Below are 26397 nucleotides of genomic sequence, written 5' to 3'. Positions count from 1 at the left end.
TTATACCAACATGCCCCCTGAGTCCCTCCACTCCTCCCTTCTGACACAGAAACATTTCACGCTTGATGGACAAGTGTAAACAGCTTATGTCAATTTCAGGGACAGGTTGTCCAGAAAGTTGCCTACATACGTGAAATCAGTTTTAGACTAAACTGTACAAACAGTACATCTGCGTTAAGGCCTTGTAAAAGTAACCTGCAACAAGCTGCAGTCCGTTGTGTTGTGGTAAGTTCTTCGAGTGTGTCATAAAATTGTCCCTTTATTCAAGTGACAATTTTATAGCAGACAATTTGTTTGTTCCTGATGCGTGTTCAATTTTATATACTCATGGATCCGTCGTCTTCATTAGATTCTTTGGTTTATTACTATCAATACAGACTTCTCAAACTAAATTAACCATGGTTAAAATGACTTTTTACAAATTGCATGAGTCAAAGCTACATGTGCTGTATTCTTTGTTAAAACTTCCCCTGCACGTGGCTGCAGAGGTTTTTACCATCGACTTAAAATAATTATTTTTTTACAGTCCATGTTTTTTTATGAACACAATTGTATTAATGTTTCATGGCAGACGACTTATTTTACTTTTCAGAAAGTGTAAAATATAGTTCCCATGCTTTGTTCCAACAATTTTTGATTGTTTGATGGATTAAGTGCCAAAAAGTGTTTTATAGACTAAATCTGCAAAACTAAATAGCCTAACAACTATCTTATTTATGACTGACTATGATTACGTTTTTATCGTAGTAAAAAAAGAAAAAAGAAAAGAAAAGTTTTTTATCTTAGTTTGTTGCGTTAAAGAATCAGACAGCACAACTAAATAAACAAAAATAAAAAGGTTGCAGCTTTTAACAGTAATGCCAATTCTTGTTGTTGAAAAAATAGAGAATTTATGCAATTTTAACTAAATGTCATCTGGACAATGCTGCCACAACGCTGTTTTCACTTTTTATTCCTGGTGTACAGGAAGTACGGAGCAAGAAGGGCAATGGGGAGACTTGGTTGAGTGAGATGTTGTACACGGAAAGCTTTTATTTGGAAAATTGCGTCCGGATACAAGCGTGATGTTGCTGCTGAGTTTCGCTGAGTTCATAATAAACGTGGGTCCGGCAGAGGCAGGCAAACACAGCAGCGCATCTGTAGAGGAGGAGCGCAGACACCTGATTCTGTCAGGACTGTCCTCATTCAGGGAGACAACAGCGACGAACGGACTTTTGCTTATTTGGACGTTTTTCTTTTTAAATCAATAATAGTCGTTTTTGTAACTTTAACTGTGTTTGGTGAATCGTTTTCTTTTTTTTTCTTTTTTTATTCCAATTTCTAATGTTTCCTGTGTGATGGCTAACGTGTCATCAATTGATATTGGAGTTTTGCTTCTTGTCGTTGTGGCAGCATCTTTGGCGAAAGGTAAGTCCCACTGCAGGACCGTTTGGTGCTTTCATATTCTCCTAAAAAATATTGGGCAAATGTTTTATATAATAGTAATGATAGGAAGGAGAGCCACAAGTGAAGCAACTAAGCTCTAGGTCATTTTAACCGTGTGAAAAAAAGACCTGGAATTAAAATAGGCAATAGGTGTAATTTAGACACTCAACAGGACCAGTATCCTATTAGCAATGTAGTTACATCCTGGGACAGGGCAAAAAGTGGGTGGCTGTCAAATTTTTGCCTGGAAAAATAATTTATGAAACGCTTTTTGTTAAGTTTCTTTGTTCTGTCACACAGTTTCATCTGAGGTTGAATCTGCACAATTTTGAAACATTAGTTGAAAAAACAGTAGAAATGTGTGTCTCAATCTTTCATGAAGAGGATGCAGGTAGGGCTAATTGAACACCACTGATCTAAGGGTTTATAATGCAATGGACTTTTCTGTCAGACTGCATTCATTAAGACATCGTGTCTGTCGACTTTCTTTTGAGGTTTTCTGGGGCTTTTATGCCTTTATTTTAGAGACAGGACAGTGGCGAAGGTCAAAAATGGAGAGTGGAGAATAACATGCTAGGAAAGGAGCCACAGGTGGGATTTGAATCCAGGTCACCCACTTGGAGGGCTAAAGCCTCAGTGCATGTGGTGGGCACACGAACCATTGCCTACCATGCCCCACAGTTGATTTAATACGATTCTCATAAAGTCTTGAAGAAGTACAGAGGCTGAAATATGTCCATTCAGGGTTAAATAGACCTGAAATGATTGGTTGATACATTCACACCTGATTTTAACCTGTTATCAAACACATTTCAACATTGAAATCACAGCCAGTGCTCACTGGGATGTTTAAGCACAGATCAGAAAGGTAACTTTTTCTTTCATGTCATTTACTCTTACACACAAGTCACACAAATAATGATAAGAAGAAATATATCACATCAGAATGTGAGGGATAGCTGCCTAAAACAACCACTATGGTCTTTCAAGGCAGAAAAATAAAAGTGAACGGGTTTATTACAGCAGTGAGTGTGTGATTAATACACAAATCTATACATCTTCTAAATAACTTAAAACAAGGATGGATACTTTAAAGACGATGTAAAACAATACAAATAATAACCTCCCATTATAACTCATACAATCTGATCATTCTAATGTTTGAATGAATCCATAATTGTAGCTCTTAATCACATCACCTATGTTGTGATAATTAAAGATTGTAAGATCATTTCTAAGTATACCTGTAAATTTAAAAATAGATCTTTAAAATCTGATAGGTCCTGCCCCCCCTAAATGTATGACGTGTACAATCCTAACACATGGTGTAGTAATGCTGGGGAAATTACCTTGCAGGTTCCTCATCCAGCAACGATGTGAACCACAGGAGGGAGGTGGAGATCGGTATGCTCAGTACAGTCCTGCCCGGAGGTGAGGATGACCTCTCCGGAGTGGCTTCACATGCTGGTGGGAGGCCTTGCTCTTCCTGTGACCTGCCAGCGGCCAGGAGGCGTGCGAAGAGATGCACGTGTTACAGTTACAAAGACAAGGAGTGTGTGTATTACTGCCACCTGGACATCATCTGGATCAACACACCAGAGTAAGAGTCTTTCTCCAAACATCATCTTTGTACCGTAGCTGCGGTGTAGCGTTAACTTTTGGGAGTTTGACCTTCATGGGTTTGTGACATCACTGTGTGTGTCATTGTGTTGACTATCATAAATCATCATTCTTAAGATGACTCGAGCTAACACAGTGTCCTCATAAGATATCTCAATTATTTACAGAGATCGTACAACTTTCGTATTATTTGGAAATATACAGTGATATATATATAATATAGAATATATAATCATATGAGTACCCATCATATAAGTACACATGTACAGTATAAGGCACAAAATATGTGAATTATGACCAAAACAAAATCCCTGAACTTTGTGTCAAATAAATACTTTTTGATTTTTAATCCGTGAAAGGATTTTGAGGGAGGAACACTGAGCTGCAAAACAAACAAGGTTAATTTTTCAGTATTTCCTGTGACTTTTTGAACCATCAAACTAAGATTTAATGTGATCCAAGGCAGGCTAGACCTTGAGCTCTCAGGTATTTTAATACCGCAGAGGATTTCTGATCGCGGGAAACAGGCAGCAGAGAGGTCCACTTCTCTGCCGCCTAAGACATTTTGTTTGTGTCGGATTTGCCTTACAGTTACCCAGAAGGAACACGGTGTTCTGTAAACTTAATTTTTTTCTGTTGAAGTGTAACATACCAACAGGGTATTCTGACTAGCAAAGACTGTAAGTATTATTTCTTCAGTCTTTTTTTTTTCAGATTTATTCAGTGGGGGGCTTATTTGCCTTTTAATGGCGAGACAGGACAGTGGACAGAGTTGGAAATCAGGGAGAGAGAATGAGGAATGAGTTGAGGAAAATGAGCCAAAAGATGGATTTAAACCTGGGCCGCCCACTTGGAGGAATTCAGCCTCCACACATTTATTTTTACAATTGTTCATTTTATCTTAATCATGTGTAACCTCAGAATATTGCACGTGTTGCCACAGGTTGGAAACTAAAGGTTGAACTTATCTTTGATCTCCCACATTAAAAAGAAAACATTAAAAACAAATGTGAAAAACGCTGACTGACGCTGGCATTCAATAACAGGCAGATTAGGAGACAGATTTATCTGTTCTTTTATTGAATGACTCCAAACACAGAGCTTCAGGCGGGCTCCTGTTTGATTGTTTTCTCAAAGAGAATGTGAACACAGATTTCAGAGAGTCAGTTTAGAAAGATGAAAAAGTGTACCAGGTCAACCTTTTGCCAGGTGCATCTGCTACCAGGCGTAGCAGATGTTTTGTATTTTTCTTGCAGCACTTGCAGGACTTCATTGAAAAGTCCTTCACATCCTGCAGTTAGAGCCAATCCGCTTTTTGAAGCGTGCTTAATTTCACAGGATGCTTTCTTGCATGTCTTACATCATCTTTTCTCGGCTGTCACTTTGCACACCAGAGGACTCTTACAAAGAAAGGTTTGTGATTAGTCACAGCACCTGGTACGTCCCTGGTCATAAAGTGTAACAATCACACACAGGTTGAGTGCATTGCACCCTTATTATACTTTCGACAACACAACAGTTTAAAGTGTACCATCCCCGCCCAGCTTCGTGACTCTCCCTCACCATCTTCAAACATCTTGAAGTGTGCCTTATCTAAGCCTCAGATATCCCTTCGATGGATTTTTTTCTCATAATTATATCAAATCCCAGTTGCTTTGGGAATTTCTGCCAAGATCTCTGGAAAGTCAGGGCACTACTGCCCTTATAAAAAGCTTAATGAGCTTCAGTTACAATGTAGTCCCTGAAACCAAGAATATACCTGTATCGCTGCTGGACTTTCTCAATAAGACTTTTTATCAATAAGCAGGATTGTACAGATGAGGACCAAAAATATGCATGTGCCATTTGCATGGCAGCGTGTATGTGCACATTAACCCCTAATGCATGTGTCTTGGCAATAACAATATTGCATCATTAGCAGGTTAAGAGGCCACACAGTTTGTATTGTACTGTATACAGTGTCCATGTATTGATCGCTAAGGGGGCAAGTGCAGCTCTTGCGTGCACTGAGCAGTATATTACAGCCTGCTACAGTACTTTGCAACTGTTCACCTCTTCACCTTGTTGAAGTCCGTTTTTGACAGAACTGTTTTTTCCATATGGGACATGTGTTCTTGAATAGTACAGTATTTATCCATATGTTTTTTCTGTGATGTCAGGAATCAGGCATCATTTGTAAATATATCATCACTTGTTTTCAACTGTGCTGTATATTTTGGAAAAACAAATGGAACGAATGCAACAGCTGCAGATATTAATTGAAGGTTCACATGGGAGTCAACATGTATAAATAATATCTTAAGCTGTGTCTTGAAGTTTATTGTACCTGCAGCTGTAACAATATTTGACCTTTTGACTCAACCCTCTGACTTTTCAGTTTGATAGATTTTCATGATGTCTTCCTCTTGGTGGTTTCCCTGAAAGGTTTCACAGATGTTTTATTCAGAATTAAACAAGAGATGGAGCTTTCCTATTTTATTTCCTTTCAAAATGTGACATATTGAGTGAATTCAATGTTAGGGTCGGAGGTTTTTTTTACATGATTCATAATTCTCTTCTAAGAGATTTATTTAAAATCAATTCATAATTTCCAAAAATCAGTTTTTATTATTTTGGCTAATCAGTCACTCTTTGCTAAGTGTTTAGGCTAGCTCTTTAACTCAGTAGTATGACAAATGAAGCAGCAAGAAATTCAGCCACTCACCGATAGACTTTAAATCAATGAATCCAGGACGGTTTTCACTCGAAGGTGATAATGATTCGATGCAGACCTATCGGCTCTTTAGTTGATGCTTCACATGTTCAGTTGATTGGCGTCAAAGTCATTAAGAAATGTCTCATTTTGTTGTTTTCTTTAAAGCAAGCACACTTCTCATGTTTTCTGATGCTCTATTAGGCTTGACTGAGCTCAGTGCAGAGGACAAATTTCCCCTTTGGGAAAATGAAGTCTCCTCTGCTTTTCTCCAGTATGGATTCCAGCTGGTTTCGCTGTTACAGTACATAGCAACTTACTAAACTAATCCTAACAACATCTTTTTTTATTCTTCCCCAAAGCCCTTTAATCTCCTCAAAGGAGAGCATTTTTTGTTTTCGTCGCACTTTAACAAAGAAAATATGTGGGGAACAAAATGTGTTTTACTCTGTTAGAGTTTTGACATTCTCAGTATATCCACTTAGAGCAATTGTACAAGATGTATTATATAATTAACTGTTCAAGTTAATTTGACAGTTATTCTAATGAACTGATTAATTTCTGCAGTACTTAAACAAATAATAAAATATGAGAAGCAATTAACAATACATAAAATAAAATATAAGAAAATGTCAAATATAAAGAATGATAAAAAATGCAAAATGTAAAAAGGGTGCATGAAAGAAAATAAATTTGAAGTCCAGTGAGCGTTAAAGTAACGCATAAAGACAGTTTGAGCCTTCATGTTTTCTGACTGTTGGGCTGATGAGAGTCTGTGTTATCTGACAGCTGAGGGGAAGGAACTGTTGTTGTGGCGAGAGCTTTTGGTCCTGATGGACTGCAGCCTCTTACCAGAGGGGAGAGTCTCAAACAGTCCATGTGCAGGGTGAGAGGGGTCGGCCACGATCGTACCTGCACGCCTCAGGATCCTGGAGCCGTACAGGTAGATTGCAGCCGATCACCTTCTCTGCAGAGCGGATGATATGCTGCAGCCTGCACCTGTCCTCTGCTGTGGCTGCAGTGTACCACACTGTGATGGAGAAGGAGAGGATGGAGTCGATGATAGCAGTGTAGAAGTGCACCATCAAGGTCTTTGGCAGGTTGAACTTCTTCAGCTGTTGCTGGAAGTACGTCCTCTGCTGTTGTTCTTGATGAAGGAGGTGATGTTCAGCTCCCACTTGAGGTTCTGGGTGAGGGTGTTCCCCAGGAAGCAGAAAGACTCCACAGTAGACAATCCAGAGTCAACGATGGTGCTGGGGCTGGGGCTGGGGGAGGCTGTGTTTTTCCTGAAGTCCACAACCATCTCCACTGTGTTCAGAGCGTGAAGCTCTATGTTGTTGTCGCTGCACCAGCCTTCCACCTGCAGGCAAACTCATCCCCACCAGAGATGAGTCCAATGAGGATGGTGTCGCCTGCAAACTTGAGGAGCTTGACAGACTGGTGACTGGAGGTGCAGCTGTTAGTGTACAGAGAGAAAAGCAGAGGAGAAAGAAGACAACTTTGAGGGGAGCCAGTGCTGATGGTCCTGCTTTACATTCTTCCCCAGCTTCACCTGCTGACTCCTGTCAGACAGGAAGTCTGTGATCCACCTGCAGGTGGAGTCAGGCAGGTTCAGTTCAGTTTTGTGTTGAAGGCAGAGCTGAAATTCACAAACAGGATTCTGACGTAGGTCCCTGATGAGTTCAGATGCTTGAGGATGGAGAGTGGAGGGCCAGGTTGGTAGCATTGTCAACAGACCTGTTGGCTCTGTAGGGGGTCCAGGAGGGGGTCTGTGATGTCTTTGAGGTGTGAGGCGCTCAAAAGACTTCATCACCACAGAGGTCAGGGTGACGGGTATGAAGTCATTAAGTACTGTGGTCCTTGGTTTTTTGGGGACGATAGTGGAGGACTTGAAGCAGGCTGGCATGTCTCCAATGAGGTGTTTAAAATGTCTTGTTGCTTTCTGTCAGGGTGTCCTCGCTCTGATTGGTTCTCAAACCGTTGCTGAGACCACCTTAGAATGGGTTTTTTGGCGGTAGACTGTCTGCCTGACAAGAAGTTTGGGACGGTAGAATCAGAGGTGTGAAAGGCTAAAGGGTCAGCATACTGGCTCAGTCTGTTTCTCATTAAGGAAGGGGGCTTGGTTACAAACGGTCAAATCAGGTTAAAGTTGAATTCTCACATCAGCTCACTCGGACTCACTCTGAAAAAAAAACTAGGGGTCATGCAGTAGAGAATCTCGGGGTGAGGTCAGAGAGAAATATTCGTCCATTTGCGTTCACACGTTCAGTTCCTACAGCAAGTATCATATGGTTTTCAGGAGTTTTCTGCAAGTGGAACCCCTGGAAACCCCACCCATGGGTGCTGTGGTGGTGAAATCAACCCACATGCATTACAGTTAGGAGGCAGAGGGTTTTATGGGGCATTTAAAAAAAGAGGATGTGAAAGTTTCTTTAAGCTCATATTAGACAGTCTTCATGTTCAATAAAAACAATCACGTGTGGGAGGATTTTTTAACTCCACTTCTTGTTTTTTTCTACATTGCTTATCTTTTCTATCAGACCAAAGTAACTTACTTAACAAATTCATCTTGATTTGCTTTAAATCCACTTATTTAACGGAGGTATGAGGTGAAAAACGTTACCGTCTGTTTCATCTACCATCTGCATCTATTCAAAGCTAATCCAAAAATGCTACTGGACCGTCATCTCTCATCAACAAGGCTTTTCATTTTGGATATATGGATTTCCCGTAACCTGGGGAAGTGGAAACATTCACAGACATTTGTAAAGCTCAGGAAAATTGTTGCAGAGGCTTTTTTTTTTCTCCCCCAGAGGCACGGTTACTTTGCAGGCTGGAATCTGTCACGGTGTTTCACTGGCCTACATTATATTAAAAGGATTTTAAAAAGTTCTGTCCCCGGGATGTATCCAAATGGCAGAGAACAAAACATTAAAAACACCTCTGAGTATAATGAAGTCCAGTATGAAACTGCTACTGATAAAAGTCTCCTAAATCATCACAGAGTTGAAACATTTCCTCTCTCACACAACGTCAGAACAATAAGAAAAAAACCCCAGTCAGATCAGTAAAGTTGGTGAATGTAAAATAAAAAGCGTCCTAAGGGGTATGGTTTCTAATTGCTCGACATTTTGTGTTGTTTCAGACACACTGTACCATATGGTATGTCCAGTTACCAGGGATCCCAGCGAATGAAGCGCTCTGCTGGGACTAGGCGGGTGAGAAGGGGGGCGGAGACCCGTCGCTGTGCGTGCACACTGCTGAGCGACTCGAGCTGCAGCAAATTCTGCATAAACAGGTAACTGTACCACAGGAAGCAGTCTTCAATTTAAAGTTATAAAGAATTGTACATAAATGAAACAAGAGTTCTTGATTAATGAAAACATTCTTGGCAAATGCTTTCGCTTTCGTCCGTCTTGCACCGGTCCAAGAATTTCACCTCTAGCGGCACAATACGAATGCCCCGACCGTCCCTCTTAATCATGGCCCCAGTTCAGAAAGAAAACCCACAAAATAGAACCGGAGCGGTATTCAGGCGACCGGGCCTGCTTTGAACACTCCCAATGTTCCCCTGGGAGCAAAGGACATAGACACACTCCCCCACTGAGATGCCAAGACGCACAGCTAACAGCAACGGGCCGGCTGCTCTAATCTGTGAAAATGCAAATGGAGCAAGAGGCTTCATGACCAACACAATGCTGTGTGAACCAGCTGCAAGACAGACCTTGAACCTATCCTTTAACTTTAATGTGTCAAACCAACTCTAACAATGAGTTAAATTAAAAAAACATTGGTTCATGGGGTTTTACTGCATTGTGAGTTATAAATAAATTTGCAACAGCTAGCTTAAAGTGCCCTGAATTATGAAGTGTATTTTTTTTCCCAGCAGGCAGAGGAGGCAACCCTTGGGGGCGACGAAAAAAGACTAAAGGACATCAAGTCAGCACAGCATCCCTGCTGTGAAATAACCATATAAGGGACGTTTTACTTGTCTTCAAGGTGGACATATTGAAATAAGGCATCCCCTTATTATGAAAACCAGCATTTATATCTACACAACCATGGAAGGACAAGTGTTTGTAGTGTGCTCAGTGCTGCATCATCAGACGGATGAATAATCGCACAGCTGCTTGCACAAATACTTAAACCAGCAGGGATGCCAATGAGATGCATGCCGCTCCGCCCTCTTTGTCTGTGTCTGTGCAGCAGGTGTGGACAATGGTTTCTATTATGCTACATGGCTTGTTTGTTTCGACCATGAAAGACTTTGGTAGAGCATGTTGCTCACACGTGTACCTGGTGGTGATGGAGCTGCTGTCATGGGACTCTCAACGTCTCTTAACACTTTAAATAAATGATCACGTGAAGAACCAGAAAATATGTTCTCTCCAGTGGGACACTCATCAGTCAAACATCAAGCCTCTAAATGTCGAGCTATGCTCACATCCAAACTGCCAGTAAGCCACTTAAAAAAACCCAGCAAAAAGTCCCAGAAACATCCAGCATGTTATCCTGGTTAATAGCTGTCCACCAAGTGCTCAGTTTGATTTGTTTGTATTGCCAGAATTGTGATTCAACCTTTCAGTGAATTACCTGACTTGACGTGTTTGTTCTGATAAATGAAGTGGAAAGAAACTAATAACTCTGTTCAGAGTATTTGCTCTGTTAAGTGTATTCATGCCAAAGTCTTCTATGAATGTGTTTCAATGTATGCATTTTTACATTATATAAAGGAATAATAAAGGTGTATAACAAGTCCTTTGTGGTTAAACACACAGTCAAGATGTACAGACAGTTTATGATTTACATTATTTATCATCTGTTCATTCTTTTAATATTGGACCAACACTAAGAGGTTATTTTAAAACCACAGCTTTGTTTTCTGTCCAACATTTCTGTTTGTTTTTGAATTTTTATTTTTGGTCACATTTTTCCACAGAGAAGCACCGACATTTATTCTGTTCTAGTGGGACAAAAGGAAAACAATGGATTCCTTGCTTTGTACTAGTTGTTACCCTGACACAAGTCTTTTATTAGCATATTACCATATTTGAAAAACAATTGTTATCCAATAGGGCGCTACAGAAATGACTACTAAAGCCCGGAATTATCATAAGGTCTTTGGTTAGCAAGAGTTGTTGTTGTTTGTTAGATGACATAAACTATGTCAGGTAATACCCCCACTTGTGAATTTTAAAGATTTAATGCATCCTTAAAAATGTTGGTTGCCAACAAGTGGCTAAATGAGACTACAGTCTGGGATATTAAACGTCTCCACGCCGGACACAAACGGTGGGAACTCTCACGCTACTCTGCCCCAGTGCTTTCAGTGCTCTTGCAACCTATTGTAAATTTATCAATAGTTGTTCACAGTTGTTGTGATTTAAGGCAAATATCATTTTAATAATCAATTTATTAAGCTATAGTTTCACTAGCTTGTTCAAACCGCTGATGAGCTTATCAGAGATTGTCTAAAGCATAGTGGTGACGTCAAAATCATCCAACCACGGTGTCGTTAGCTTGTAGCATAAAGTTAGATCTTTACTTCTGTCGGCTGTATTAATGCTGCAAACATCATAAAAACGGTGTTCATTTGCAAAGACTATCCTGAACAAAACGCACATCAGAAATGTGTGTTTGCAATAGAGCTTATTTTTTGTTATGATCAAAAATCCAATGCAATAATTCTCAATAGACCCCATGCCGATGCTACTTCAGGGGTTGGTCGACCAAAGTAAGTCATTTGGCTTATTCTCTATTGGGACTGGTCAATATAGGTAAATAATCGGGCCAGGCTCTTGCCCGGGGCTACAGCTAACTACATCAACACAAACACACTTTTGTACAAGTTTACCTACACTTGAGTCCTTAGACTTATATCATCTTAACTTCTACTCCTATTCCTTCTCCAAAAATGTTTGAGCTATCATTCTGAAGGAGCAGCAAAAGGGCAGATTGTCTTTGTTTAGCTGCTGAATTGAAGTATCAGAAAACTGCCATACAATGTTGTTGTTGTTGTTTTTTTTTTTAAGTGGAGGCCTATACCCACAATCTTTCCCCAACCTATACCAAGTGTTGAGTGGTCTTAATCGTGTTTTTTCTTTCCTCCATAACCACAGTGTAAGCCACGCTGCGGTTTTGCCTGCACAGCCGTTAAAGTAAAACAGGAATTTAAAATATTTTGGCAAGAGACTGAATAACATGATCTATAGGATTGCAGGAATTAATCAACTTTCTGACTGTAGAAAGGTTTGCTTTTATGTTCGGCCTGCAGAGAATTTGTCCTTATTACTGAAACTCTTTGTAGTTCTTAATGTCTCTTAGCTTTCATCCTTGAACTGATTCAAGAATGTCTCAAATAAATACTCATGTACCCACTTTCTTCAACAAGCAGTTAAAGTTACCACAGATGTAAATGAACTTCATAGTCAACTCTGTGATGCACATGAACCCTGCCAAATAAACCAATAAATGGTTGTATAAGAAATATAAATGAATTATTATGCCAATAAAAAGAAGGCAAAGAATACATGTTTTTGTTGTTATACCTTCATTTCCTTTTAGGTTTATAACTTCAACACATTCGGGGAAATGACGTTTTTCAGCTATAGTTTTTTTTTCTTCTTTTCTAATAAGAATAGGAATTCCTTATGCTCTGGATGTATAATGACTTATATTCTGTTTATTGAAGGAAAGGGCCACAAACTGAAGGCAAAATTAAAGGATGAAGTGCTCTCCAGATATACTGCACATGAACTCATGGGACTTAAGCCATGAAATGATTTTCACCACAGCCCAAAATGACAATGAACAATGTCTTGCTGATAGCTGGTACGTACATGCTCACTTAGATTGGTATACTCTTTTTTTGCCAATTTTGGTATTTTTCTAATTGTCAGTGTTTGCCTTACAGCAATTCCATAAATTTCAATAATAAACAACTTTAAGAACAACTTGTAGCAGCTGTGACTCAGAGGTCATAGGTCAACAGAAAGGTTAGGGGTTAGATTTAGCAGCTCCTGAAGTCACATGTTAAATTATCCCAGGCAAAAACACTGACACCCAACATTGTTCCTGCTGCTACATCTGTTGCATGGCAGTGTTGTTAGGCAGTTGGATATTTCACGTAGCAGCTTCTACCGTCAGAGTGTAAATATTGGGTGGATGAAACAAGTATGTGAAATTGCTTTGAGGCAGAAGACTAAAACAACCCTATACTACAAGTCCAATGTTATACTCAAGGTGTGAAATAGGTGATCTAGGGGTGTTGGAGACCCCTTGATTGGCACTTGAACCCCCCTGAAAGCGTCAACAGCAACATATTGGGGGTCTCTGGAGAAAAAAAAATCACCTGCAAATGACTTTATACTCTACAGTGGAGAGAGAGAGAGAAAGAGAGAGATGTCTGCTGTTAGGTCCTTGAATGTAAATCGAACAACAAGAAACATATTTTCTCGTTTCGCACAGCTGCTGGCTGCAGATGTGAGTTAGCGCTCTCTTGGGCTGACTGCATCTACTGTATGGCGGGTGCGGTGGCGACTCTGGAAACGCGCCGGATCTTTCAGATCTCCCCAGCTGCACAACCATTGATAAGACATCTTTTTAAAACGAGACTTCTGATGTCTTGCATGCACAGAGCAACAGTTAGCAATTTCTTCCATGCAGCTTCCTGTATCAGCGTTCAGTGCGCGTGCAGGCAAGTGCGGATATGCCTGTCATTGAAATGATCTCCACCCGAAACATTACAACTCTCCAGTCCATGTGTTGATAGTATTCAAATGAATGCAGTCTTGTGTAAACATGTGTCTGATGAACACTTGGAACGTTAATTATAATATTGGCTCATAATTGGTTTTTTTTTAGAAAAGGCACAAACAAAAACTGAGCAGAATGTAGGAAAATTAGTTGGGTGTCTGAACGTACTCTTACCTATATGCTAGGTGGACAATATTAAACTGTTAAAGTTCCCAAATTATGCCCTTTTGGGGTTCATATATCAAATTTAAGTGCCTACTAAAGTACGTTCACAGTCGCTTATGTTAGAAAAAATTGTTTGTTTTCATGTAATGCCGCTCCTTCCAGGCTCTCTCATCTGCCTATGTTTGCAGCACGGATGTCACATGGGCATGCAGCATGAGCTTGGTCTTGCCACAACGGCTTGGATCAGTGATATCACACTGACAAGACGTCACACTGGCAAATTTCATGCGGGAGCTAGGGACAGAGCATTACATACAGCTATACTGCTACTGTTAACATGAAGACATAGGAAAAGCTGTGTTCCCGCTGACTTCGAATTTGTGAAAATAGATGTGCCTAATCATGCACAAGACACCTGGAAAACACACTAAAGAGTATATACAGTAATACCAGAAACAGCTGAATATGGGACTTTTAACTGCGCTTGGTATTTGTGAGTGATGTCACTCACACACTTTATGGTGAATAGGAAAAACATTCCACCTCTGTATGACTTAAACTTGTATAATCTGAAGTCTGTAAATATGATATTGATATTACTATACTTAATATAATCAGGGGCTTAATCAGTCCTGGGTCTGTGAGCGTGGCCTTATGTGAAGGCAATCCACAAAGATACGAGTGTTGTCCAGCTCTCTGGGAGAAGTTTGTAGGCGGGAGGGGAGAAGATTGAAAAGTTTGTAATGAGGGTGTGAGAGGCCTGTCTGGATGTTATCTGCCCATTGCCTGACCCCTGCTGCTTTATGTCCTGGATGCAAAATAATTCAGTACACAGCTCATTACATTGAGGAGTACGCTACAGACAGAGGACTCAGTAGTGCACACCACAGATACTTTCACATTCTTGAGTCTCTGCCGAGACACTTGTTCCTGTTGCCTGAATTGCCAGGGATAAAGATTTATTTTGTGATGACTGGACAAATATGGGAACATGTCGGAAAGTATGATGTACAGGCTACAGGTGTGAGTGTAATTTTGGTGACTATGCTCAGTAAACATGCATACACAACAAAGTGGAAGTGGCCAATTTTATCTCTAACAGGTTGTATTTACTGTATATTAAACTCATGAAATGCAAATCTCCTGTTGAACAAATCATTTAGTAAAATGTGATCAGGAGCTCCTGAGGCAGGTTGAACTTCCTGAGCTGTGACATGACAGACATCTGCTGCTGGGCCTTTTATTGTGATGGTTGTCTTCATGGGAGGTTCACATCAGAGCCAAGGAGATAACCAGAAGATGTCCACACACAGTGCTGTTGAAGAGTGTAAGTGTGAGGGTGGGGGTGTTTCCCCTGAAGTCCATATCTTCACTTTCTTGGGCGGGTTGAGCTCCTGCAGGTGGTTTCTTCTGCACCAGTGAGCCAGTCGTTCCAGCTCCACTAAACATGCAGAGTCATCACTGTAACAGATGAGGCATATATAAAACTTTTCTAGTCTACTTTTCTAACTACGCAAATCGCTTTTACTACAAATGTCACACTTATCCATTCACACACATTGACACACTGATGGCAGTGGTTGCTATATATAGTGAGACCATCAGAAATAACTAATCTCATTCACACATATTCATATGCTGTCGACAAAGCAGCGGGAGAAATTCTGGATTACGTGTCTTGTCCAAGCATACAGCATTGGACATTTTGTTGCAGGAGCTGGGGATCATACTGAGAGAGACAAACAAAGAAAAGATCTATTTCCTACTTCAGTTGTTATTTGTTGGCTGGTGTGTAACTGACATGTCTGGGGTATTAAGGATGAAAGAAAAGCAAATTATTGTGTTTACCAGACTGGTTTTATTACAGACCTTGTTCCTAAAAACAAGCTGCACGTGCAGCTGCAGACACATATTTCCACATCTGGATTGTCTCTAGGGTGCATTCGGATTGTCCCTCTTATCTACTTTCAGTACTCACTTTACCTTAACACTGTAAAAAACGTCATTGGGTTAAGGAAAGGTGTTAGGAGAATTCACAAAGGACCTAGGAAATGGTATTGGTAGTAACCGCATTTCATCTCCCCCATCCCATTTTCAAGCCCAGTGCAGTTTAGCAGACGGCTGTTCCATCATGAGCCTGGGTCTGCTGAAGATTTCTGGCTGTTAAAGGGATGGGTTTTTTTTGCCAAGCTCGGATCAAGCTGGGCTCTTGTAATATAGCCATAAGTAAGGACCTGCTTTTTGTAAAGTGTCTCCAGATAACACCTGTTATGAATTGACGCTATACAAATAAAGATTGATTGATTAATTTCCGCTAGGTGACGTAATAATAATGTGACGGCGGCGGGGTTTAGTGACATGAGTCTGCTGTGGTGAAACTACAGTTTTCAGAAAATGGACTACAAAAATGGACTTCTAAAAATGTTTCCCTTTGTGCCTTTGTAGTGGTGAAATAATCCTAATAACCACAAGGTGTGAATGAAATATAAGGTAGGCTTTATTAGATACCAGGATACTTCACTTTGATCGTTTAGCAACACCAGCATCACGTTCAGAGTTTACCTCTGGGTTTAAGGCTGTTCATAGTTGTTTAAATTATTGCAGTGCTAACTTTTATGATCTGCGAGGGTTTTATATTAGAATTTCTCATATTAAATCAACATCAGATAACAGCAAAGCATCTCCACAAACAAAATACAAGAATGACTATAATCAATTTTCACCTTCTTCACACACAATAAAAAGAAAGAAACAAAATAAACACAAATGCTGTAACTGATTTTAATTAAAATGAATAAATAAACCAAATGTAGATTGTCTCCACATTTCTCCTCCAACAAATCGATGAGTTGCTTTTAAAGTTGCAGCCGCAAGGAATTGTGGGGCTGCACTTTCTCATCTCCTTTGGGGTTTTTTTAACATTTGCAGAAAATTGCTGTGGATGTTTTACCAGTCTGTGGTTTCCAGCGTCCTTTTTTACACCGTGGTATGTTGGGGGGGCAGCGAGGAAGACACTGGACAAACTGCTGGATATTATGGACAATGCCAGCCACCCTCTGCACACCGTCATCAGTAACCAGAGGAGCCGGTTCAGTGAGAGACTGCTCCCTCCCAAGTGCAGGACCAACAGACTTAAGAACTCCTTTGTCCATCATGCCATCATGATCTACAACTCCTCATGGGGGGAGGAGGACTAGAGTACACAGGACGGAGGGGAAGGAGTAGGAGCGCTGTTTGTTTTGTTTTACCCTCACTGTGCAATAACACATGGACACTTTCACTTATATGTGCAATAATCTCAACCAAAGTGCAATAATCGTAATAATAATAATCATTGTTTTTGAAGCAATATTTTGTATATTTTTGCTTCTTCCATGCATATTTTTTTGTATATTTTTTACTTTTTTCCAACGGAAGAGTGTTCTATTATTTAATCTTATTCTTTGTATTGTTACTTTTTTCTTACCTGCAACATTTATTGTATATGCTGTTGGGAACCTAAATTTCCCTGAGGGAATCATCCCAAAAGGATCAATAAAGTTCAGTCTAAGTCTAAGTAAAGGATGGTCCAGTGTTTCTTATGCTAAAGGAGGTTATAAAGGAAAGATTGAGCCTCCTTTTAGAGAATTTGATCCGCTCCTATCATGGCCGCCACTTAACTGCTTCCGGGGTTAAGGAGAAAATGCTAATTAAAGAAGATAGGAGGCACAATCCAAACGCACCCCTACTTTTGTTATGATGTAGACTCTGCCCTCCTTTATAAATGATCAGAGGTCAGCTTAGTGTTCCACTACATGTGCTTCCACCTTGTCATCTTTATATAAAAGTAAATACAGACTCATAAATGGCAGCACTGGGATACAGCAAAAAAAAAGGCCTGGTATGTGGGGTCGCCAGCAAGGCAAGTTTATTTATATAGCACATTTCAACAACAAGGCAATTCAAATTACTCAAAGGTAGCTTTATGGTTACTGTGCACGCCACATGCATGAACGCTATAGGCCTATACAAGCAGGCAGCAAGGTATTTAGGCTGACCTGAGGCTCCTTTCCTGTATGTCATTTCCCACTCTGTTTCTCCCTGAAGCTTTCTCTATCCACTGTCCCGTCTCTAAAAAATACAAAAATTACCCCCATAAGATAAACACATGAAACACCTGGGATGCAAATCTTTATGGAAAAAAAGGCATGCTCACAGGTTTCCTCAAAAGTGTATTTGTCAGATTTAAATAAATTACTCATTAAAAAATTACCAGTAAACGGAAGAACAGATGCCTGTTTAAATGATTTAATTGAACAAACAATAAGTGGCAATTAGCAGAATTGTAATGAAACGGACTAATGTCATGAGACAATCTGCTTTATGAGTTTCATATGAGGATATTAATTTCTCTAAATAATCTGACCTTTATTATCCTGCTGGGGAAATGTTTTTATCTACAGCTGCTGCCTGAGAAATGAAATACAGGGCAGAGAAAGAGACAGAGGAAAGGGACATTTATTCATATTTATTCATTTTCCATTCCTGCAGGATTCGGTATGATCTAAGACAGTGCTGCTTTTCTCTTCACTTTATTATTATGAAGAATTGTGATTCTTATAATTAAATGTTTTTACATATATCTTGAGCAAAAATTGCAGAATTACAATGCGTAATGTCTTGATGTGTCAAATGCTCCAGCTATATGTCTCAGATGCATTTTCTACCTCTGAAAGACTCAAATTTGGTTTTGGCAGACTAAACAAGGATAACAAGGTGAACATGAAAATCTGAAAAAAAAACTGCAGTTGACTTGAGGTTTTCAGTTTTCAGTTGTCTATGATAGGATACCCTGGGATGCAGCCATGGATTAGATACTTCACTCAATGATTACATTATTTCATTTGAACAAAGAACACATAAATGAATTCTACAGGTTTCAAAGAAGGAATGTGGAAAATTTGGAAGACATCACAAATCAATCAAACTCAAAACTCCTGCCAACCAAGTGTTTCTCCACTGGATATTGTCAGTTCCAGTTTTTGATCATTTCAAACTTAATCCACTCTTACAGCTGGAATTTCTGAAACTCAAGATCAAAACCATGAATTTATATTATCCACTATACGCAATTCACAGACGGAGATAGTCAAACATTTTGGAATAATAATTCTTCCTTGCTGTCTTTCTGAGCCCGAGATTTGAAGCCTCTGCTGCCACTCCAGCCCGATCCTCCATCCCTTCCCTTTGTCTACATGAAGGAGTTGTCAAAGAGAATGCACCGTCCATGTAAACACAGTTGGCGCAACTCTGGCTTCTCACTCGTTGTCGACAGTCATGACTCAGAGAGACATTTACAGAGGATGTGTTTGATTTCTTCTGTATATACAGAATATACACACTCTCACACATCCACACTTTAAAGGCAAGAAGTCTTTTCAGCAGAATTTGAACAAAAATACAAAGATATGAAACGTATTGCAAGAATTTGGCCCCCTGAGAACAGACTTTGAGTTGCTTCTGGTGATTTACACAGCTCTGCATGGGAAGTCTCCTTCACGTCTGATCTCCTTAAAGCTGTTAAACTACCCGGTGCTCAGCAGTCAATCACTGATTCCCTCAGCATGCAGGACTGCTGTCTGTCCTCAGAGTCAAAATTAAATCAACATGGTGATGGCCTCCATCCTATCATGTTCCCACCTCTGTAATGACCTCTCCCTAACATCTGGAGTCAGGGTGAACCTTATACATCGCCGTTATGAGAGGTGCAAAACAATCAGGGATCAGCAAATGACTGCACTTTATTATTCTGGATTAATTTGAATAAATCATTGATTTGTTGATCAGAGTCATAGCCTTGTTTTGGGTGTAAAGCTCTGTTTAGTTCTATCTTTTTGTCAAAGCACATTTTTCCCACTTTGCTGTATGTGTCAGAGTTCATACTGTTTATATTTATATATTTACTTGACTCACCTGTAAGATGTTTCATGCTTGCTGTCTTCTAGCAGGCACATCGCAGAGCTCATATATCAGGATGACATGATAATAGCTGACATGTTTTCAGTTAACCTTAAAATGGTGGAGAAACATACTGATTGGTTGTACTGAAAAAATCCTCAAATGTAAACACACTTTTATGCCGTCGAACCGAGCAAAAAAGTTTTACTTTCATTGTAAAACGTTTTTCAATGAAACAAGATGCTTTAAAAATATTGTGAATATTAAACAGTAATGCACTGTTCTTTATGAACACAGTTGATAACTGTAAAAGGGTAATCCCGCAATGTTCACGTAATATGCAAAATACATATTACCATGTTTCTCTCTCAGTCCCTAGCCTGTTAACAAAACTGTCTATTGTCTGCTCCACTTTTCAGAAAATGCGTGCTCAAACAGGCTGCTTGGAGAGTAGCCCCTCCCCCAGGTGGGTAACACTCCCATGGCCAGGTGTTTATTCTGCCCTCTGAGTCTGCCTTCTCACTGTAAACAACCGGGCATGTTGCAAGAAAATCTGAGGGATCTAAGCCCTTCCAGAGAGGGGCGTGGTCCGACACTGCTCATTTACATATTTAAAGCTACAGACACAGAAACAGCCTGTTCTGAGCAGGGCTGAAATAGAGGGGTTTATAGACATGATCAAATACAGGATCAGAAAGAATTTAGAACAAGAAGCTTCACACACATTTCGGAAGCTCTGAGAATTATTTAAATTGATTAAAAAGAAGAATAATATGTGACATTTAAGTGAAATCTACCATAACATCAGCTTATTGTGAAATGCAACTATAATACAATATTTTGTAGCTTGAGTCAGCCAATCTGATCAGAAAAATGTTGCGTCATGTTCCACCACCTCTGCTAGTCAACTCAGAGAATGAAAGAGACAAAGAGGAAGAAGAAATGCCTGCTTTGAAGATCCTTCTTGTTCTAAATCTGCTTTTCTTCCATTTTAGACAACACATGTCGTCCATCTTGCTCTTAACAAGGCAAACAGAACAGTGAAGGTTATGAAGGACAGAGGTGATGTGTTCTCTGGTGCGGGGAGTGTGTTCTGAGAGGAGCAGCGGTGTTCTGAATGTGTTGAAGTTTCTTAAATGATTTTGATAGGAGACTGTTGTAATAGTCTGAAGTTGATGTGAATAAGAAGGATGGGCAGAGGCGGGCGACTATAAAAGCTTGTCTTAACCTGCAGCGTCATTTTGCGTCGGTTTGGTTTACATAAATCGGCTGTCAAAATTATCCTTATTGTTCCTTAGGGTTGGCAAATATTTTTTGTGAGGCTAATGTGAGCTAGCCTATTCTGATTCCATCCCAACAAGATCAGTTCATCAGTTTTGTCCATAAAGCTCTGAAGCTTTGCCAAACGGCTGCCTCTCACACCCGGAGGGTCACGAGGTAGGCAGAAAACAGGGGAGGAACAGGAGAACCCAATTGCAGAAAAAAATATATATATTTAAAGTAAAAGACCAAAACAACAACTTACTGTTCAAAAAACCAAAATGAGGAACAGTAAAAATCCAAAATCCAAAGAGACAGGGTACCAAAACACACACTAGACCGACAAACTACGGTGACAAACTGCAAAGAACTGACAACACGAGGGAAGGAACACAGGGACTAAATAGACATGGGGTAATCAGACGCAGGTGAGACTAATGAGACAGGTGAGGACAATCAGGGTAATCAAGACAGGAGGGAAACACAGAGAGGCAGGAAACCAGACAATACGAATAACATGGAACATTGAAGGAACACACGGAACTAAAGCATATAAGAAAACACAGAAGCACGGGTCCAGTTAAGAAAAGTATGTTCATCAAATTAAAGTAATGTTCATAAGTGTTTGTTTATAATTGGTAATTGTGCATGTTTAATGCCATTTCCACTGGGATAGATAATGTGAAATTAGTCAATGATATCAGTGTGGAAGCTGTTGCAGTTATGGACATCTGGATAGTGTTATGTCTGTGCAGTATTAATAAAGTTGTTCTCCTGCTACAATTTGCAAAGTACTTGTGTGTCAAAGCAAGCTCTTAATCTGTGTAATACTCTTGACATGTCAGCCAAGTTGCCACATTACATTACATTTCAATATCACATGCAGAATTGTAATGTTTTGAGACATTTCCAGGGGTTTTAAGAGTGTGAGATTACTTCCTTGGCTCAGGGGTGGCCCAACAGATAACATCTAAGATGAGGAGTAGGATGCATTTTTTTTCTATTTTGTTTGTTTAAAATCTTGGAAAACTCTAGCTGTGCTGCTCACACACTAAGTAACTATGGCAGGCCAAATGAAAGTTGCATACCACTCACTGTGGGAGCTGATGTTGTGTATGTCTTCATATATCACTTCATTAAAAAAAAAGAAGAAAAGAGCCTGCTGTCTGAGCAGAGATACCAGAAACTCCCCATGTGTATCTTTTTTTACGCGTGTCTATAATGTTTCAGGAAGTATTGTCCCATGCAGGAAGAAATTGTTGCAGGGATGTTGGAGAGGTCATTTTAATCTCAGCTGGGATTAGTTCCTTTAGTTCGTTCTATTGTGATTTTCTGTCAATCTTGGTCATGTGTAAAGTTTTCAATTGTGAAACAATTTACCTATAGACCTATGTGTATCTGAGACAGAACTTTAACATCTGTTTTGTTTGTCAGATTAAAAGCAGTATGATTTGAGAGGTCTCGAGGCTGTGGCTCAGTTGGTAGAGCCGGTCATTTCTAAACTGGAAGGTCAAGTGTTCGATCCCCAGCTCCTGCAGCAACATGTGTGGCAAGACACCTAACCCTAACTAACTCCTGCTGCTTCATCTGCGGTGTACGTGATTAGTTACTTCTGATGGTCACGTCACACAGCAACCTCTACCATCAGTGTGTGAATGACATGTGATGTTAAAGTGCTTTGAAGACTAGAAAAGTGACAAGCTCAAGTCCATTTACCATTTAAACTGTGAACAGGTGCTTTGTGAGTGTGTAGCTACTTTAAATCCCAAAGATCTGACCTCAGACTTATTCAAACATCAGTGCCTAAAAGAGACCACATGTCTGTGAGCCAGCATTGGGAGTTTAACATGAAAATAGAAAATACTTTGAAATATATCATAAAGCAACTCTGCTTGAGGTAAAAGTTATTCCTGTGTGAAAATGGAGGAAAGAGGAAAGAAAAAAAAATTATCATTTTTCTGCAAGGTGCCTGCTGGTTGTGGTTTTAGCTGTTAAAATCATGCTGTGTATTCTGTGGTAAGCTGACCACATTATTATGCGAACAAGTGTTTAGAGCAGATTTGTGAAAGTTATGCCAAAACTGTGCATGATAACCTCTCAACACGACTCCAAATGTGGTAGTTAATCAATTTAATAGCTGCAGTGTTCGACCTTTTGCCTCAGGAAGTGTTTCGTACTGCCTTCTCCCTGAGGTACTTGCCAAATTTATGAGCTGACTTACTTTAAAATGCACATTGTCCAGAGATAAGGTAAGGAGGTAAACCACGCTGCAGGTTTTCCCACACAGATTACCAACTCCGTTGGAATATTCAATTATTGGCAACATAAGAGTTGTTGGTTTCCATTTTTAGCGCACTGGATCAAAAAGTGTTTTGACTTGCTATAATAAAATGGTATGTTGTCCCTCATCTCTTGTACAGCTTTATTTTCAAGCCTTCCAGTCTTACGAGGTGCACTAACATCTTGAAAACTAACACTAAAGTGAATAAATCAATCCAATCAATTAGAGGTGTACAGCCATTGAAGCCAATAATTTGAAGGAGGTCAGTCGGCATTTAGATAGGCAGGCAGGCAGATAGATAAATAGATAATCTATCTATATATCTACATATCCGATGTGTGTGTCTGTGTCTCTAGGGCATGCCTTCTACAATCCTTATCCTGGTCGTATCAGACACCCAAAAATCAACTCCTCATCTGCCTCAGTGTAAGAACCCAGGCTTCACCTCTACTCATTGACAGGTTTTTCCCTTCAGCTATTATTCCAGGTGCTCAATCCAGCGATTTCTTTTGTGTTTGTCCTTATGCCAAGATTACCACCAGTGTTTGCTCCTTATGTCTGTGCTCCACCTGCAAAAAATCCTACTTCAAGGATTCTCAGAGTGCCAACAGAGCCAAATCAAAGCCAGCCACCTTTCAGTGTACATACTCCACTATGTAGCCTTCACAGGCCAGTCAGCCAGCTCTCTACCAGGACCCAGCTCTGCAATATACCTAATTTCTTTAGAAAGAGGCAACATATTTGGAAAATGTTTATTACAGTGAATACTATGAAAATTTGATTTGAGAAAGTTCTTGGGGCTCTATGGATTGGTTGATGTGTGGGTGTCATGGGTTGATATCGTATATGTTATATTTCAGCGTTTTGAGTTCTGTCTTACTTTGTGTCCTCATGTCCTTCTATGTTGTCTTTAATAGTGTTGCCTCTTGTGTGTTTCTTAGTTCAGTCCGTAGTGTTTCCTGTTTTGGCAGTGTTGTCTGGTTTCCTGCCTCTCTGTGTTTCCCTCCTGTCTTGATTACCCTAATGTTCCTCACCTGTCTGATTAGTCTCACCTGTGTCTGATTACCCCTGTCTATTTAGTCACTGTGTTTTCTTACCCTCTTGTCGCTTCATTGCAGTTCGTCAGTGGAGTTTGTTATCAATCTCAGCCCGTTGTTTGTTCCCTGTTCCTTTGTATGTACCTTGTTTTTGCTCCGCTTGGTTTTTGGACATTTTGAATTTATTTTGACTGAGTTTTGTTTGTTGCCTTTTGTTTAATTAAACCATCCTCTTTTACCTGCAATTGGATCCTTCCTTCCTGTTTTCTGCCCGAAACCTGTGACAGTGAGAATGAAACTGTGAGTGTCATTAATAAATCCTCCGATGGAGTCCAGACCCTGGCGGTGGTGAAGCTGATGATTTGAGAACACCGGGTGGGTGAACAGTTGATGGATGGCTGATGAAGATGGCGATGGTGGGGAGGTGGTGCATGAAAAATCAACATGAAGGAACTAAGGCAGAGAAAGAATCATATTTTAAAAAAGGAGCAGAACGATGTTAGGCTGATAAAGAGGGAGGAACGCCATGCCATTGGTTAGATGAGTAACGCTGACGAGACAGGTGATTACCCAATGACAGCCAAAAAGTGACAGCTCGAGAATGACAGCAGAACATATTTTTTGGGGTTGAGAGCAATGGATGCTGCGTTGGCCGTTAAAAAGCTCTGATAGAAAAGTACTGTATTTGTTTCAATGTAGTTAGCTGCAGCCCCGGGCAGGAGCCTGGCCCGAAAGTAAAAGATTATTTACACATATTGACCAGTCCCAATAGATGCCAAATGATATACTTTGGTAGACCAACTCCTGAAGTAGCATCGGCATGGGGTCTATTGAGAATTGTTGCATTGGATTTTTGATCATTGGAAAAAATACGCTCTATTGCAAACACACATTTCTGATGTGTTGGCATCTTGTTCAGCAGGATAGTCTTTGCAAAAGAACACGATTTGTATGATGTTTGAAGCATTAACAGACAGAAGTAAAAAGCTAACTCTATGCTACAAGCGAACTACAATGCATCAGGATAACAGGATGTTGAACTGTTTAAATGGATGACGTACTTTGCAACATGGAGCAAGGAATATTTTCAACGTTCAGTAGGCTCAAATCAAATGCCTTCATGGTGCTTACAGTATAGTTACATATTGTACTGTAAAAGGCTTTGGTTAGAATATAAATAGAAACATCAATAACTTCAAACATTAAACAAGTCTGCTCGACCTTCTTGGTCTGCTACAAAAGGGGTGCTCTTCCTTTGTTTTTACAAGTAAACGATAAGCTATGTAATGATACTGATGCTTGATTTGTATCTTGTTACCAGGGAAGGAAATGGAAAAAGTATAGATTATAATGTAACCCATGTGTTGGTATGTGATGACCATTTGCGCTGATTTTTGTTTTTGTCCCTCTTTATTGCAATCTGTATATTTGATTGGATGGATCTTGTGCTGACTGGTTCCTTATTTTGTTCTGTTATTTGAAATTCAATAAAATATTGTTTAAAACAAAACAAGTCTGCTCAAAACAAAGTTATTGTGTGTTAGCTTTAAATGACCTATAATACGCTCTGACCAACAGAAATACTGCATTTGTAGTGATACTGCATGGCTGTATCACTACAGGTGAACTCACATGCTCGTTCAGCATCAACATCGGCCCTGAAATGCTGTATATTTACCAGGATAATGTTTCCAGAGGAGGTGAGTGTTCATACACGTGAGTCTGTGTCTCATTCTCCATCCTACAAACGACAGTCTCTGCAGGCACTGCCTGAGAGCAGGAGTGTGTGTTTGTCTGCCTTGGAGAGTTCCTCTGACTATGCAGGTGAAGACCGGAGTGTCCGATGAGTTTGTAGTTCGTATAATTGATTTCTGTTAGCGGAGTGAGGGGGATGTTGAGGAACACAAATGAAATAACACAGGCTGGAGTTTTGGCGGAAAATCGGACCGCTGCAGACATCTTCAGTATGAATGCACAGCATCAAACACTGATGTCGGGGATTTCATTTCCAGAGATTTTCCCGGAGGTAGAAGGCCTACTAGTCCCATGCGGATAAGGCTTCGGACCAGCCTGGCTTCTGAATGTACATGAAAACACACAAAGGAGAGGCCAGCTTTAAATTTACGTAATTTACAGTGAGTCCAGTGTTCAGAAGTGTAGTGTTGAATACTCAACATCAGTCTTCTTCTCAAGATGGGTCTCGAGACTTTTTGGAGGTTTCTCTC

General features: G+C 40.0%; 1 protein-coding gene across 2 annotated transcripts; it reads left to right on the top strand.

Annotated features, from left to right (window-relative positions):
* The first annotated feature begins 1260 nt into the window (after positions 1-1260).
* On the top strand, positions 1261-12250 carry LOC306822250 (endothelin-3). Of its 2 annotated transcripts, none has more exons than XM_079341141.1 (4): positions 1261-1407; positions 2782-3025; positions 8883-9035; positions 9627-12250. In XM_079341141.1, exons 1-4 carry the CDS (start codon positions 1338-1340, stop codon positions 9664-9666), a joined length of 507 nt encoding a protein of 168 aa, XP_079197267.1. In that variant the 5' UTR covers positions 1261-1337; the 3' UTR covers positions 9667-12250. The 2 variants fall into 2 exon arrangements, with proteins under 2 accessions (XP_079197267.1, XP_079197266.1); XM_079341140.1 differs by having other exon boundaries at positions 9624-12250.
* Positions 12251-26397: the final 14147 nt, after the last annotated feature.

The sequence above is a fragment of the Symphodus melops genome, assembly GCF_947650265.1.
Source record: "Symphodus melops genome assembly, chromosome: 4".
Taxonomy (NCBI): domain Eukaryota; kingdom Metazoa; phylum Chordata; class Actinopteri; order Labriformes; family Labridae; genus Symphodus; species Symphodus melops.
The sequence above is the reverse complement of the archived record's forward strand: the minus strand, read 5'-3'. Positions and strand labels throughout refer to the sequence as shown.